We start from the raw sequence: 16,096 nt of genomic DNA on the forward strand, positions 1-16,096 counted from the left end.
CAGCACCCCTTGGGGCAAATTCCCCATCATTGATAGAAAAGCACCTGACATTAACAGGGGCATGTCCTGCTGCGGCTGTCTGTGGACAACTCCGCTCGTTGCACCTCGCTGCATCGTCCGAGTAGGTTTAAATATTCCACAGATATACTTTATATTTATATGTTTTTCTGTGTAATTAATTAAGTTGATTTTATCACATTGTTAGATCAGAGCAACCTGCAATAAAGCAGTGTTTGGACCTCAAACTGCTCCATGGCTGAGGATGAGAGTGCTGGTAGCACCAGTTAATGCTAACAAATATCTACAGCTGCATAGGAGGACTCGCACGAGAGGAAGATCTCACAGACTCTATCATGAGAAAGCCAGAAGGGATCTTGGAGAACGTATTTATTCCTGAAATTCATCTCGGAGGGCAGTGTGTGTATGCAAAGCATCTTTTATCAGTACCAGAGATGAACCTGGTGCTTCTCTGAACATGTGCATGTGCAAAGGAAGGTTTCTGCCTCTTTGACAGGGGCTTTTTCCAGCTTCTTGGAGAAAATGGTGCTTTTATGTTAGAGACATACAACAAAGTGCACAAGATGGAAAAAAAATGCTATATTTTTTCTCTCCTTGTAATTTCCTACCAGAGAGCCTTTCTTACAGTAAATGATAGCATGTTTTCCCCTCTAAAGAGGGATGAAAAGTAGTAGCTACAGAAAAGGTCAGTGCCCTGTCCTCTGACTTGCCTTAAGAGAATGTTTTGAGGAAAAGGGAGGAGATGCTACCCAGTTTGGCTCCACTTTTTTTTATTTCATTTTCTTTAGCCTGCTGCCCCCCTCTCTTAAGGACTTCGATGTTCTCTTACATCACTTGCTTTTCTAACAGCCTTCCCTGCATTTCTTGTGCTGTTAGGGAATTTAAAGCTTGAAAGGGTTGTCAAGCTTTATCACCTTCAGAACTAACCAGAAGCTACAAGCTCTTTTCAGTAACTTTTTTTTTTTTTTTTTTTAATAACGGAAATTATTTCCATTATTGCATTATCCCAGCATAACAATTTGAATACATGCTTGCTTCCAGAACAGTGTGGCTTCTGCGAGTACATTTCGTATGTTAGCTCATATTAAACATAGAGGTGCTATTGAAATTCAATGCACTGTGCAGCAGTTCTGATCTGCAAGGGAGCACTGTGACATTTGCAACAGAGGAGTTTTATAATGCCATTTAAATATAGCACTTAAAACTTCACTAATGCATCCATTTAAATGCTGGTGTGAATGATAACCCTTTGCTGTCTTATCTTTATTTTTACCTCCTCTGTGCCAAGCCTCGTTTCCAGTAAATCATCTTAAACCAATCTTCTTCTGCAATCTAGGTCTCTGGTCACCTCAGCAGGTCTCAGTTCGTGAAGCCAGGAGTGCAGGGAGTCGTGATGATGAGTAGCTGCCCAGATGGTATCAGTTTGCAAACGGCGGCGTGGTGAGACAGGGCCCTCCTTATCTTCCCACATTTGCAGAGGACAGATGAAGATGGATGGATATGGGTTGTCAGTTTTCTTCTCATCAGGCTCTCTGGCAGGTAACTTATTTCAGAATATTTCAGAATGCCTTGCCAGGAAAATTGCAATTTATGGTCTGCGAAACGTTCTTAATAAATTAGAAATTGTTGTTTGAGAGGTGTTTGCCAAGCAGCTGTAGCTTTATAGACCTGCACGGAATGGGTGCAGGTCTACAAATGGCGCTTCTCTCGTTCTCCAGAGAAATTGTCTGTAAAATGAACTTCTGAAATGTTGCATTAAAAAAAATCCCTCAGTCTTAAATGAAAGCATTAATTTGAAAATCAAGAGGACGATCAGGCTTTGGAAACCCCATCAGGGTTAAAATATTCCTAACGATCCCTAAGCAAAGAGCTAAACAATATTCAAAATGGGGAAAATAAATGCAAGCAAAAGATTTAGGCATTAAAGCAGACATCTCCATCACCCCGTCAAGGAGAGCAGTGGCCTCTGTGTGAAATCGGGGGAGATGAAGCCCATATCCTGGATTCTCCAATTGCAAGAGCAGGTCCTGGAGAGAAGGGATCTGCAAAGCTATGAGTTACACCATGCACTGGAAAACAGGGCTGGTTTTAAAAGCACAAGGGGTCATCCTGCAGTATTTTAGGAGTTCGGCCACAATGCGTTGTCCTTCTGCTGCTAAGCTCATAAACATTTCATTAATGTCAAAGAGGACAGGAGCTGTATCTATTAAATCTATAAGACTGAGAAATGACTATGATGGGTGTGCTTAGTTTTGCATTAGTGCCATCAAGCTACTTGCAAAGTGTCATCATGACTGAGCTGTAGAAAGAGGGCAAATGGGAAATTCAGGAGTAGAGGGCACTTAGAGTTTGCTTTTTTTTCCATAGAAAAGACTGTGTTGAGAGAACTAGTATGAAGACTGTGGCTTTTCCTGAAGAGATGCAAAAATATTCTGGACAATTTGTGGCTAAAACAAAAATTCCTCTCGGGCTGCTCTAATCTTCTCTTTAAACTACAATGGGGAAAGGAAGAGGGGATCAGCCAGGATATTTTGATCCCCATGCATTTGTGTTGTGTGGGTAAACACTAAGAGCCCCACTTCATTGTCACATTAAATGTGCTCACAACCTGACCCAAGCCTGCTGAGCCAAGGAAAGTTCCCACCCTTTCCTATTTCCTATGGCTTTGCATCAAGTCGGGGCCAGTTTTCCCAGCACTGTAAGCTATAGAAGCTAAAACTGGAGAAAAGAAGGTGGGTTTCAGTAGCTGTGCTTCCAACGTCTAAGTTGGGAAGAACATAAAGACATGGAAAAGGGTTTGACAAGGGAGCCTAGATTGCTAGCAGGTGCAGAGCCACCCCTTTGGCTATTGGCACCAAGAGCCTGGCCCTGGAAGGACCTTTTCTTTCATATTTCTGGGTATACCGAGGTCTTGGATCTTACCCACACAGGGGTAGTCTTTTGGGGTTCAGATGCTTAAAAGCAGTTTATGTGAAGGAGTATTGACCACATAGCTGTGGGAGAGGTTTAGAATTTCTCTCCCCGGTTGTCTCTGCCTCTGACAACTCCATCTCTCCTGTTAGTCCCCTGTAACAGGCTCTAACTTAATTTTGAAGGCGTATGAAATCGCTGAAAGATTTACTGTCTTGGTAACAAATTTTACGCTGTCTTTTTATTGTGTTTAATCCATGTGTTGACGGAAAGGAATTTCCTTCCTGATTTGCTCTAGCACAGGTTTCTTAGGTCTTACTCTTGAGCAGCTTAATGGTGTGCACAGAGCAACAGCAAACGTTGCCCACCTCTTGCATGGACTTTGAAGCACAGGAAATAATAAATTTCTATTAACTAAATGTATATATCATTTTTCCTTGCCATGAAATCTTAGGTAGAAACCTTAGGCTTCAGTATGAAGGCCAGACAGTGCCTCTATAGGGGGCATGCACAATGATGCAGGTTTCATGCAGGACCAGGTGAAGGCAATGTCTATGTTGACCCCAGAACACCTTAGTAAATTAAGCTGCAGCTTTATTAAAGTAGCCATTTTTGTTCCCCTTTGAAGTGCCTGCAATTAGGGTATCACCCATCTTTGGTGGCATTTGCAGCTGCAGTCGTATTTGCTGCTCTCAGAGGCAGTGCTGGTGCTATCAGAGCCTATCTTGCATTCTTTACAGTCACGTCCTTTTCTCAAGAGAGGCTCTCTCCCTGCTCCTAGTTCTCCCCAGGCTTCGTCACTCCCTCATCTTCCTCCTGGGGGTTGCTATACTGCAAAGAAGAGCTTTTCCCTCTTCTATGCTATGCGTGTGACAAGTCAGTGCTGTTACTGCATGGGCAGCTAGGAAAGTGCTTGCTCTTTCTCACTGCACATTTAAAAAAAAAAAAAAAAAAAGGAAAAGAAGAAAAAAAAAGAGCCATTCCCGTCTGGGAAGGGGGTTGCTGCCCTCTTATGGTTTCCTGGATAAACAGCTAGGAAGAAGGCGGAATAGCAGCAAGCAGGGAGCATCTGCCTGGCTCTCCAGGGCAGGTCTGGCGCATGGTGCTGCACAGGCTCAGCAGGGAAATGTGATTCCAGGTATTCCAGCTAATTCCAGCTAAAGGGCTGCCTTTTCCTTGCTTTCTGGGCCCGTTTCCTATAAGAGAGGTTTTACCTGACCTGCAATATTTCAATGCATGCCCACCCTGACAGCTACCTGCATCATTTGTGCCAGGTCTGGCAATTAGACAATTTCCAGCAAGAAGACAGCTGTATCTGCCTCTCTTTCGACAGCAGCTCATGCACCTGCTCAGGATTGTATTCCACCTGGTCTCCACAAACAGATGTCCTCTGGGTGCCGATATTGCTTTGGGGATGTTGTCCGTGCAGCTAAGCTCGACAGGGATGATGCACGGCCAGGGTCTGCTCTGTGCTCTTGTCCACCTCTGCCTTGCTGCCGGTTTGCAGCCCGTTTTCCAGATTTGTTCCCTCTGAGCCAAGTTTGGCACATGCACATCGACCAGCGTGGCTATTGCCCAGGCGAAAGGAGCGCAGATAATGGGGTGACTTGTGGGTGTCTGCACCCCTTGGTGCTGCAGCTGATGTTGGAGCGGAGCTGGGGATGCCTTGGGGAGCTGCAGCCCTCCCACACTGGGCACACACCCCGTGTCCATCGCCGCTCAGGGCACACGGGTGTTTCCACCTGCAATATATACAAATCCTCGGCCTCTGTGCTGAGGGCAGCGCTTCCAGCGCCAGCCTGCGAGCTGGGCTGCGGCTTTAAAGCAAATGTTTTAAAAGGTGAGTCACGGAGGGGAAGGGAGGAGCTGCTGGTGACACATTTCACTGTCACTGAGCCTGCTTTTCCAGTTCAGGCTGTATTATTGTATCACTTTATTTTTCTCCACTGTATGGTAAAATGAGTAACTTTGCTTTGTCCTTCGTGCAAAGGGAAGACACCTGAGCTGCAGAGGCAGGGACTAGGGCAAAGCTAAGTTCTTCAGAGCTTCATTTGGGGACAAAAGGTGTGCACAAGTGCAGCCGCAGTCCTGCACGGTGCAGCCACGCAGTGCTAGCGAGAAAACACTTGTTCTCAAATCCAATAGCTTGCTAATAACTGCAGTGCTGGTGATGCCGGGCTCACTTCTGAGCATCGATCACTAATTCTGGCCATCTTGCCCCACGCAGAGGATTTTAAATAGCACAAGAGGGGTGATCCCCTGTTGGAGGTGCTGCCGGTGCATGTGCATCGGCTCCATGGCCCCAGCTCTGCGCCCGCCGCCCCTGGACCCTCCGGCAATAATATGGGTAATGCCTGGATGCAAATGCCAGTGTTTGCGTGTTCGGAGGCTTGCAGCTGGTGTGCTGCTCAGAGCTGCAGACGAGCACCCATTTCCTCCGAATGCAGGATTTTCCAGGGGTAAGGCCTTTCTATGGCCTAAAGTCCACATGAAGGTGTAAAATTCCCCTGTGCTCGATAAGAGGGCGCTTGGTGCCGTTCCTTGCAAGCAGGCAGCAGGCTGCCCGTGCAAACCCGCTCCTCCCTTGCAGCCCCGGGCGAGTGCCAGGCTCTGTCCTCATTAGGAGGATGAGTGCTGAACACAGCCCTGTTCATTGCAGAGCCTGGTGGACTCAAGAGAGCCAAACCAGCCCCTTTAGAACCCAAAAAAACAGACACCAACCCAGCTGATGTGTTATGTCGTGTCCTGTCTTTCCCCCTCTGCCCCTTCCCCAGGGGAAACGGGCTTTATCTCTGATTCACCTTCCCTTTTATTCAGCTGGTGATTCAGAAAAGGGAAAAGGAGAAACAACTTTTTATTTATTTATTTATTTATTTCCTTCCCAAACGCTTGCCAGCCGCGATGCAGCCCAGAGAGGTCAGGGCCCGTCCTGGATAGTGTCCTAGTCCAATTCCCGCTTGGAGGCTCAGCAGGAAGCAGCTGCTCTTGCGCCCTGCGGTCACCTGAGAACTGCCCCTCTTTGCTCTTTGGGGCTTTTCTGCTCTAAAACAGAGCCCTTCTGCTCCAAAACGGCAGCGCCCTTTCCCGTGCAGTCCCCTCCACACAGCTCCTCACTCAACGCCTGCAAACCTGCCACCCTCCCGTTGGGGCAAAAGTCATGGTTTTGGAGCAATCTTGGGGGGGGGGGGGGGGGGGGGTGGAAAAAGATGGTTCAGAGCCAGGAGGTTCAAGTTAAAGTGGCCTGTTTGTGTTTTCTGGCTGTGCTGCAACTGGGCAAATGCTTCTGCAGCCAGAGCAAAGCTGGCAGGCACTTGGCTGGGTGCAAAACTTCTGACATTTAACTGAAATGTCCATAGCAGAGAAAAGCAGCTGCAGGCAGGGCGGCTGTCACGGGTGGAGAGTGAATCACGGCTCTTATCTTATTGACCCTCCTGCCTCTGAAAATGTACAGGCTCTCTTTGATTTTTAACCTGTCGCTTTGCCTGTCTTCTCAGTCCTTCATCCAAGCTGCTGCTTCACCTCCTGCAGCACCTGGCGGCACAATAGTGAAAATACCCTGGGAAGGAAACCTTTAATAGCCAGAAGCTGGTGTTCCCGATGCCAGGGTGAGAGGCAGGAGGACAAGGGCTTTGCTGAAGTTGGAACATGTGGTCTGGTCTTTGCTTCACCTGCTCCTTTCCTCAGGAGGTACCAGCTGGGGCAGCCCTGGGGCTGGCTGTGTTCACGAGCATCCTCCACACATACGTTTACTAGTTAAAGTAGACCTGAAGGTGACAGACTTGGCTACAAAACTCTGCTAAGAAACCCACTTTCAGGGCAAGTGACAACCTAAGGCAGCTTGCAGGGCCACCACGCCTGCTCAAGGTGCAGCTTTACAGTGCTGCTAATGACATCAATCCAGAGCCTATAAATAGGCTGGGAGAGGACTTTGTTAATGTTGCTCTGAGTTAATGACTGCCCAAGCTGCTCTTTTCCACCTTGCACAGGCCGTTCCCATCCTCCTGCTGCCAGAGGAGCCCAGCTGGGGCTTGCAGCATGCAGAAGGGGACTCCTACGCAAGGGGTGAACGATAGCAGGGAGGATTGGGGGCCAAAGGAAGCACTCCTACCTCTGGGACCATTTCTTATAACCTTCAATATTTCTGGCATGTGCACTATTTTGGTCCTTTATGATCCCAAATTATGTGTACCATCAAAACAATAGCTTTGGTCTTTGCAGTTGGACCCAATGGATGAGGCAGAAATGCTCTGGTGTGATGCCCATGTTGATGTCCCCCCCATGCCTGGAGAGCCAGGGATCTGGGAGATGGAACCAGGACTGCAGGGCTGGGTCTGCCCTGACCCACGGTCAAGGGACAGCAACGGTGGGTGGAGGAGAGCTTGTCCCAGGCCCTCCTGCCATCACATGGTGGAGGTTCCGAGTGCCTTGTCCCTCCACCAGGACTTGCCTCCACCAGCAAACCCCCTCCAGAGATTCCCTGGAAACCAACCAGGAGGAGGGTGGGATTCGTCCCCCCAAAAGGTGTGGACTTGGGGTCGCTTCTGTTCTGATGCAGGTCGATGGAAATCTATAGGCATTACACTAATTCCCAGCGTTATAAAGGAAATCAATTTGCTCTGGAGACACGATAGGCTATTTTGTTAATTGAACTATACGCACAGCTTCAATCTGCAAATGATTGGCTGTCATTGCCCACATAAATAGTCTCTTTCTGTCGCATGCTCTCTTCAAGGGGAAATCAATATCCTCAAAACAGAATGACATCTTTTGGTGCATTTTCAATGGGTCTTTCCTGTTCTTTCTTCTTATAATACCTTGCATGGTCATAGAAATATATGATGATAATAGTAGCAATGTTCAAGAAAATGATAAGCAGCATGATCCAATACGAATATCCATACGTGTTTTTTGAGCTCATGAATGTTGTTGGAAGGGCGTAGCAAACCTCAGCCAGTTCCACAGAGAGGCCGTTGCTTTCTATGTTCACCGCAAAAAGGATCAGGACTAGAAGCGTGAGGATCCCTAGAAAACACAAGTACAAATGTTAATGGGGGAAACGCAGTGTTATTTATGTGGATTCCTGTAAGCAGAAGTATTCTGGCTGAAGCAACTGCTGTGCCTGGACTACAACAGAGGAATCTACCACTTTTCTGTTAAAAAAAGATGAATGTAATTAAGGAACGTATCTAGCAGTATCTAGCATATGTTGTGACAAAAGTAGCTATTTCTATGACCTGCCAAAATTAGCGCATTCACATTGATTTTTCTTAGATAAGGCTATTGAATGTAGCTTTTTTTCCTGCTGATGTGTGTAATACATTGTCTCCTTAAGTGACTTGCAGGATGCCTGTTTGATATGAGTCCATGCTGGTGGGGTATGTGGGTGCAATCTGGTGTGAACAGTGCTGATCCCGCTCTGGGCTTGACCTGAGGTCCAACCTGAACTCTCCAGTGATTCTAAGCCATCAAAACGAGAAGACCTTTTAGACCCTTATCTATTCCCCACAGCCTGTTACTTTGAGATTTAGCTAAATAATGCTGTTAATGTTTTCATGGTGCTGACAGAGGTATAATTGTTGCACATTGGTGAAAATATTTCTTCTTCTTCCCCCCAGGTATACCGTCCTACAGCCAATCCTGCTGCAACAGGCTCCATTTTCTGCAAGAAGGACGTTGTGTCATTGTCAGCTCTCTGGTGTGAAAATTAAGAGCCTTCAAGATACAGCCACGCATCAAGCAATGCATAATTTCTCCATGCAGATATGCCTCTGGTTAAATAAACTTCCAGGTCAGAGCACTTAATGGGGTTGTAAAAAGAAGCTGTAATATTCATTCAATGCATGGGGTCTGCTTTCCTTTCAGTGCTTTTTTCTTTTTTTTTCTTTCTTTTTTTTTTTTTTTTTTTTTGCATTTTTTTTTTTTTTTTCTTCCCCATTCAGAAACTGTAGTTTAGATTTCCCTTCCGGCTAGACCGAGTTGGAGTCCCCCAGGACCAGCCTGTGGGAAAGGTCCCATGCCACATGAGCTTCAGAGGTGGCTTCGAAGTGAAGCAAGTGGACATGATACCAGTTCTGAACAATCAGGTGTTCTTCAGCAATCAGGTGTCTTGAGTGCCAACCCGGTATTAGAGGGAAAGGTAATCCCCTCAAGACAAGCTGAGCACTCAGTGCTTGTTTTCAGACGTGGAAACGGATCTAAGCATCCATACTTCAAGATTAGATCTTAAAGGCCAGATGTGGTATGTAGATAACCTAGGACCATAAAGCAACAAATCCTACAAAATGGTAGTATTTTGAACAGTGAGGTAGATTCTTAGAGAGCTTAGAATTTGTCCCCTGGTCCTATCCAACACATACATTTTTCTGCTCTGTTTTCATCTTGTGCTCTGTCAGCTTTTTCTGCTCTTCTTGGTGTGCAGTACCATGCATTAGATGATTTTACAGCTGTTGAGCCTTTTTCACTTACATTTTTGCTGCCAGCTCTTACTGATTGATGGCTGCACTTAAAGCAAGGAAAACAGCTCTAGTAGTACTTAAAAGGCAGTTCTCGGGTATCCCAGCAAGTAGATTTGAAACCCAAAGCAGCTGGAAGAAGACCACTTTTCCAAAGCTTTCCTTTTCATAAACATTAATTTCCTAATTAATCTCAGAGAACTTCATATTCCTGCATGCAGTGGGTAGGTGGTCAACAGTGAGAAAGCCCAGGGTGATTGGTGATTGGAGGACACTTCATGGGCTTCATCCTCCTTGACTCAAGCATCTATAACTAAGCACAGCATCTATAACTAAGCACAGACAATGGAGAGAGCAGGCCACACCTAGGCTTGATCTGTCCTAATTTGGACTCAGTCTGTCCCAATGGACTCCTTTCCCTGCAGTGAAATGAGTCACACCTTAGATGTGGTCACAGATGAGTCGTGTGCCTGGCAGGGGAGTTGGTCCCACCTAGGGTCAACACTGCCTATGGTAGCTCCATACACTGGCTTTGTGCATGCCAAAGGCATGTGGGCTGTGTGCCCCAAGGCTGGTGACTCACCGTTGATGACATTCCAGGTGTAGACGCCTATGGGCCCCAGGAAGGTCTGGTAGGGATTGCTCACGACGTTCATGCCCGTGAAGCCCGCGCTCAGGAGGGAGCTGAGCAGCGCGAGGACCAGCAGGACGATGATGGCCACGTTGGTGGCTTTTGTTTCAGCCTTTTTAACTGTGTCGGCCACTGGAAGAGAGGAGCTCTGTGTCAATCATTAACCTGCATGGAGCAGGCCTGACGAGGAAAGGCTACGCGCTCCAGGGCCCTTGGATAGCCGATGCTTGGGAAGAGCTGGCTGTTTGCGAATAAAAACTAGGAATGGGAAATTGAGCTTAATCCTTCAAGGAGAAACAAATTGGGGCCTGGCTGATAGCTGAGCTGGTGCTCGTACTCTGTGTAAATAGCAGTAGAGGTGGCTCTTTTGAAAGGAAGGGGCTGCTATGGAGGCCACACGTGGCCAAGTTGGGCATCTTCACATCCAGCATCCCAGCACCTTCCCTTTCTGATCCAGAGCATCACAACGGGTACATGTAGAGTGGAATCCGATGGGGTTTCTATGCATGTAGGCATGAATTGCCAGAGATACTGGGCACATACAGCCAGTCTCACCAGGACTGTAATCAGTTTGACCTTTTTTGCCTAAATTCCTCAAATATGTCAGCAGTGCCCTCATGCACCATTGAAACAGCCTTCTGGAGGAGAAGTTCCTTGCTGGGCTGCTTTAGCACAAGGCTGCTACTGCAGAGTTGCCGGTGCATAAATTGGAGAAATTGTAGCAGTAAAAGTAACATCAGCAAAAATAATAAGCAGTCATAAAAAAGGAAAATAAGCACTCATAGATGAAAGAAGAGCTATTGGAAAGAAACGAGGAGAGCTTCCTCCTCATTTCATGCGTTATTCTGGGAAATAGAGAAGCCATTAACTGCTGCTCCAGCGAATAAGGAAGTGTTATATAAACCAAATGCAAATTTAGGGAGCAGGGAGGCACTTGGGAGATGCCACTAAATTAAATGTGAGCCCAGCCCCAGCTGCCCTCTGCGCTTGCTCCAGGCAGCCCAAGCATCGCCCAGGTCCAGGAATAAGGAAATAAGGAAATAAATTGCCTGCATTTGATGGCAAGGGGTTCGTGCACCTTTTCCTCATCCGCCTTCCACGATTTTATCACCCAGAACATCTTTGGACTTTGCTGAACCTATTGCAGCTATTTAACCCCTAACTCATCTTCTTTGTTCATCTCGGACACAACCCAGGGCAGGAACCTGGGCAGCCTCCCCTTGTTGCAAGCAGCAGCTCGAGGCCTTTCCAGAGGCCTGCAGAAAATGCTGGGTTTGTGCAGGCAGATATTTATTTTCCAGTTAAAGAGGTCAGTGTGAGCACAAGGTATATGGAATAGCTGATCTGCTTGAGCGCGCTCTGTGCAAACCCATGAGCAGATAATCCTCTTCAATCGGTAAAACAAATATGAGGGCATGAAAGGAGAGTATTGATCCTCCAGTATCATCATCTTTTTGTCTCCAGTCATCCTTAGCTCTTCTTCAATCAGATTTAATTTCCCAAACTTTTACTGACTTGCGTGTGAACAGCTCCAAGCTCCCAGCCTTGAGGTCTTTTTTTCTAAGCAGCCTTGGCAACAAGGCCTAGGATCACTTACGAGTCATATTTAATTATAATTGGCTCTCAAGGAATAAAGTTATTTATTAGAAGTTATTAAATAACTTTTAATTTATTCCAGGCCACTCTGCTCATCTCCAAGGCCTCCAATGTAGCTGTATTGATTTATTACCCTATTAAGTTCATTAATAGCAGTCTATCATAAGAGGCTACCTCGATTAGGTGTTTCATGCTCCGTAAACCTGCAGAAACTGTATGCCTCTCTGCCTTTTATCTCTGTGCTTGGAAATTTCTTTTAATGGAGCAGTATCCAGTACAGCAAGTTATTGTCTCTGCGAGGGCTTTTGCCAGTCTACTTGCCTATTGCCATTAATAAAAGCACTAGGGTAAAATTGGTTGTTTTTATCTCGGATATAAATGAGCTTAAACATGGGAAAGGGGCGAATCTCTATTTTGGCTGTCTTTAAAGCCTGCTCTTCTTGCAGCAGCTGCTGAAAGTGGACAGCACTGCTAAGCTCTCCTGTTTTGTTTGTCTCTCAACAGTTGGTTTGTCAGAACTGAAGGGATGTTTAGTAAATGATAAACACAGAGACCTAAATTTGGAGGAAAAAAAAAAAAAAGGGTCAACACTGCCCCATAAAATTCCTCACATGTGACCCATGCAGAGCGGCACACTGTCCTCCCTGCCAGTGCTTTGTGAGAGCTTCGCACTAATTGCAATTAAAATCTGTGGGATGGCTCTGCCCGGGCTCCTGGCACTGGATCCAACCCCAGCAATGGCCACGGCCTGAGGAAATGGGATGCTCAAAGGAGAAAATAAAAGGGGCACTTTATTTGTTCTGAGGCCCATGTCCAGCACATATGGGCCATATCCATAAGGATACGGGCATGGACATCACATGCCCATAGACAAAAACCATATCGATCTAAAGCTCAATGTTTAATTACTCAGTTAACGAAATGCACGTTCTGGAAGTTGCAGTAAGTTTGAAACCCTTTAATAAAAGAGCACGAGAGCTTTTCTGCTCCGTAGTGATTTTGAAGCTCAGCCTCCTGTGCACAAAGTTGTTATTTTATAGGATTTCCTTGCTCAGGCCTGCACGCAGCTGCTGGCGAGAGCTCCGCGGCACTTAGGTCCGCGGGTTTTTGGGTTCTTACTCTTACCCCACTTAAATTCCCCGAGGGGCTGGTGGCCGTTTGTGGGTTTGAGCACTCATCGGTGCCGCTCACCTTGGAAGGGGGTCTCCGAGATCTTCAGGTCGTCGGCCACCGTCTGCTCGCAGGTGCCCTGGAAGAGCCCGTAGGTGACGGTGAGGGTGACGGTCACCGAGGAGTTGGCTCCGGCGAAGCGGATGTCGCTGGCGACCCAGGAGCGCGTGGCGAGCACCACGCAGAGCAGCACGAAGGAGCCCGCGCTGCTGCAGAAGGCGCCGGCGAACAGGAGCGTTTTCTCCCGCGACGGCATTTTGCCGGGAATCGCCTCCTCCTCCTCGCATGAGCCCCGGTCTGTCCGGCCGTCCTTCCCGGCCGGCCCCGGCCCCAGCCGAGCACGCTTCCCAGAAGCCGCCGCCGCGGCAATAAAGCCGGGGAAGAGCCGAACTTTGGCCGGGACAGCAGCAGTTGCTATCGCGACGGCGGCACAGCCGACGGTCCCCGTGTCCGGCTGCGCAGCGCTCCCGCCTCCCGGCCGCCGCATCCCTCCTCCCGGCCCGCTGGGGCCTCCTTCCACACAGGCATGTTCTGGCCCCTTCTTGCTTTTATTTTGCAGTCAGAACTTTTTTCCTAGTCTTTATATATATATATTTTTTTTTTTCTTATTTTTTCCTTTTTTTTTGAAGCTATGTTTGGAGACTTCCCTAAAAGCCCCAGCTGTTTTACAAGTACAACAGTCCTGAATTGCTCCTCGCCGAAGGGCTTCAGCTCCCCAGCCTGCAGCCCAGGACCCCGAGGTGTCTGACATGCTCAGGTGCTCTCTAGGGAGAAAGAAATACTGTAAATTCTCCTCCTGTATACTGTAAATACTGTAAAGAAATACTGAAAATACTCCTGAAATAGTGGATAAATAAAGGTAGCAATGCTGAAAAACCCTGCCCTGGACTCTGAGGCTGTAAACTGTAATATCTGACTTTCTTCTTGCCACATTAATTAAAACAAGAGACAGTAATGACACAGTTTCAGAGTAAAACTACATGTTTAATAGCAAAATTGTTTGGGAGCTTGCAGTCAGCTAGATATTCAGCTTTCTGGGTTTTTTTTGTTTTGTTTTTTTCTTGTGAAATCTGAATCCTGAATTAATAGTCTGCTGTTAAGCCAAAGCAAAAAAAAAGATTCCTATGTTATTTTCTGTATTAATTGAATAGCGTTATTCCATGCTATAATAAAGCCATGCTACCATAGCACCCACATTCCTTTGTAAATCGCTGTCAGTAAGTTAATCTGCTCTAAGGCGCTGCTGAAAAGACCTGCGGAGCTCTGTTCCCAAAGCTCTCCCCAAAGGCCCGTTTGTTTGGCCTGCAAATACACTAAAACCATAAAGTTTTGTGAGTCTGACCTCACCAGGGCTTCCTGCATGAGAAAAGCGTCACCTTCGCAAGGCCGTGCTGTTGTGCAGGTGTGAGTTCTTCTGATTTCTTGCTTGAAAGCTTTAAAGCAGTAATTATATTTGAAATAAAGGCAGTTTGTTTCTGAGATGGGTAACTGTCCTTTTTCATGGTATGGTTTTTGTAAGTCTATTTTTTAATATATTATGTGTAGCTTAAGGATGTCTCTGATGGTTTTGCTTTTATGAATGTGTACATTTTATTATTATTTATTTATTTAAATGCTTCATGTATATTCATACAGAAACATATATATTCATACAGAAACTCTTCATAATCCTGCTATACAGAAGGATGCAATGCTACACAGCATTTAGCATGTGTGCGCAGCAGAAGCCAGTCCATATGTGAATTTAAGCACCAAAATGGAGGCCTTTCAACCCAAAATGCATAGGGAACAAGAGAGACGTCTTGAATTCTCCTTCCCGTGGTGGGGTTAAAATTTAACCCGCACAGCACGGGGGAAGCTCAGGAGAGCGGTCCCGCTGTGCTGCGCGCCGGGGCGTTCCCGACCTGCTCCTCGTGCTTTCCTGGTCTCCGTGGAGCTGCAGGCCCGGAGCAGAGTCCAGGTGCTGGTAGCGTCCAGCGGGCAAAGGTCCCAATTCCAGTTTCCTGAAGCGCTCCTGAATCCAGGAAAATACCCTGTAAAGCAGACCATAATTTGAATTTTTTATTTTCTTTTTGCCTCTTGTACCTAAAGCAGAAAGGCTGGTTTTAAAAGATTGAGGTTTTCAGTTTTCTGTGGTTTTCCTTGCGCACAACATTTGTGGTCCTTCCTTTTACATCCTTTTTGTTTCCATCATTGTCAAGGAGCTCCATAGCCAGGTAGCAATGGGAGCGCTAATTTGTTTATGCCTTTTGGACCAGGTGAGGGGAATCTGATAAACCATTGGGAGTTTTACTGTGGTTGGAGAGGAAAACTTGAAGCTGAACTGAAACAAAAAATCACTGCAACAACTGTTTGGGGCTGATGCTTTTCTTTTATAATTTTTGGAGGATTTTTTTTTTTAGAAGATTTGGATGTGATCATAAGCGATGGCATGTGGATTTATGCTATGACACTGTGAGACCTCCATCTATCGCTTTGAGCTTCCTTACATGCTCTTGGAAATACACACACACACACCGATATTTTAAGTGCTGTCTGGATTTCTTCCCAGAAAAAGTCTCTCCTGAGCCGAGGACTCCATTACCAACCAGCCCTTGCTGGCATGGAGGTGGTGACACCTGGAATACCGTGCCACCACCCAGGCCTCCAATGAAACATCCGGCTCTATGGGCTGTTATCCCTAACGTATGAGCTGTTATCCCTAACGGAGACTCCTGGTTTCCACCCTGAAACAAAGAAGAAGGAAGACTTATCTTGTCCCAGTACCTGGAGGCCCAGCTGCTATCTGGGAGGAAGGCAGAGCTGCCCCATCCTCACCTCTGCTGCACGCATGGGGTTCATGTTCATGCCGCACCACAACGTGGCGTTTCAAACCCTTCTCATTTTTCCTAAATATTTCAATGGTGATCCCCTAATTTGCCTGTGGTTCAGACCCAATAAAGGCTCTGCTGGCATTCAAGCTTATAATCTATCATTCTAAAAACAGTAATTTATTGAGATCACTTCTATTTGAAGCCTGATGTATCTGATAGTTGACACTTTCGGATTATTTGCAAAATTATTCAGTTTCATGCATCGGGGTGGAGGTGCTGCACTGCTGTCAAGGGGATATGGGCCACTTCCCAATAAATGGGATGTAAAGCGTTTGAGGAGCTTTTCTAAAGAAGTGAAGGAAAACCATAAGGCCCCACAGACACTTGTGGGACAATTTTCACCTTTTGCTTGCTAGGCAGTTCCCTTCCCTTCCCTTCCCTTCCCTTCCCTTCCCTTCCCTTCCCTTCCCTTCCCTTCCCTTCCCTTCCCTTCCCTTCCCTTCCCT

General features: G+C 46.7%; 1 protein-coding gene across 1 annotated transcript; it reads right to left on the minus strand.

Moving 5' to 3' along the window:
• Window positions 1–7,618: 7,618 nt before the first annotated feature.
• On the minus strand, window positions 7,619–13,033 carry CLRN3 (clarin 3). The gene is made up of 3 exons (XM_026042444.1): window positions 12,799–13,033; window positions 9,964–10,143; window positions 7,619–7,950 (listed from the first exon to the last, which is right to left on the minus strand). The coding sequence occupies exons 1-3, from the start codon at window positions 13,031–13,033 to the stop codon at window positions 7,676–7,678; spliced, it is 690 nt and encodes a 229-aa protein (XP_025898229.1). The 3' UTR covers window positions 7,619–7,675.
• Window positions 13,034–16,096: the final 3,063 nt, after the last annotated feature.

Source organism: Nothoprocta perdicaria, unplaced genomic scaffold, assembly GCF_003342845.1.
Source record: "Nothoprocta perdicaria isolate Ctin4 unplaced genomic scaffold, notPer1 scaffold_301, whole genome shotgun sequence".
NCBI lineage: Eukaryota > Metazoa > Chordata > Aves > Tinamiformes > Tinamidae > Nothoprocta > Nothoprocta perdicaria.

Bases quoted from the DNA above. Each gene is read 5' to 3' on its own strand.
- CLRN3 (XM_026042444.1), bottom strand. From the start codon at position 13,033: ATGCCGTCGCGGGAGAAAACGCTCCTGTTCGCCGGCGCCTTCTGCAGC. The intron at 10,144-12,798 runs GTGAGCGGCACC...CCTCTCTTCCAG, and splicing joins CTCGGAGACCCCCTTCCAAG to TGGCCGACACAGTTAAAAAG. The intron at 7,951-9,963 runs GTGAGTCACCAG...TGTGTTTTCTAG, and splicing joins CACCTGGAATGTCATCAACG to GGATCCTCACGCTTCTAGTC.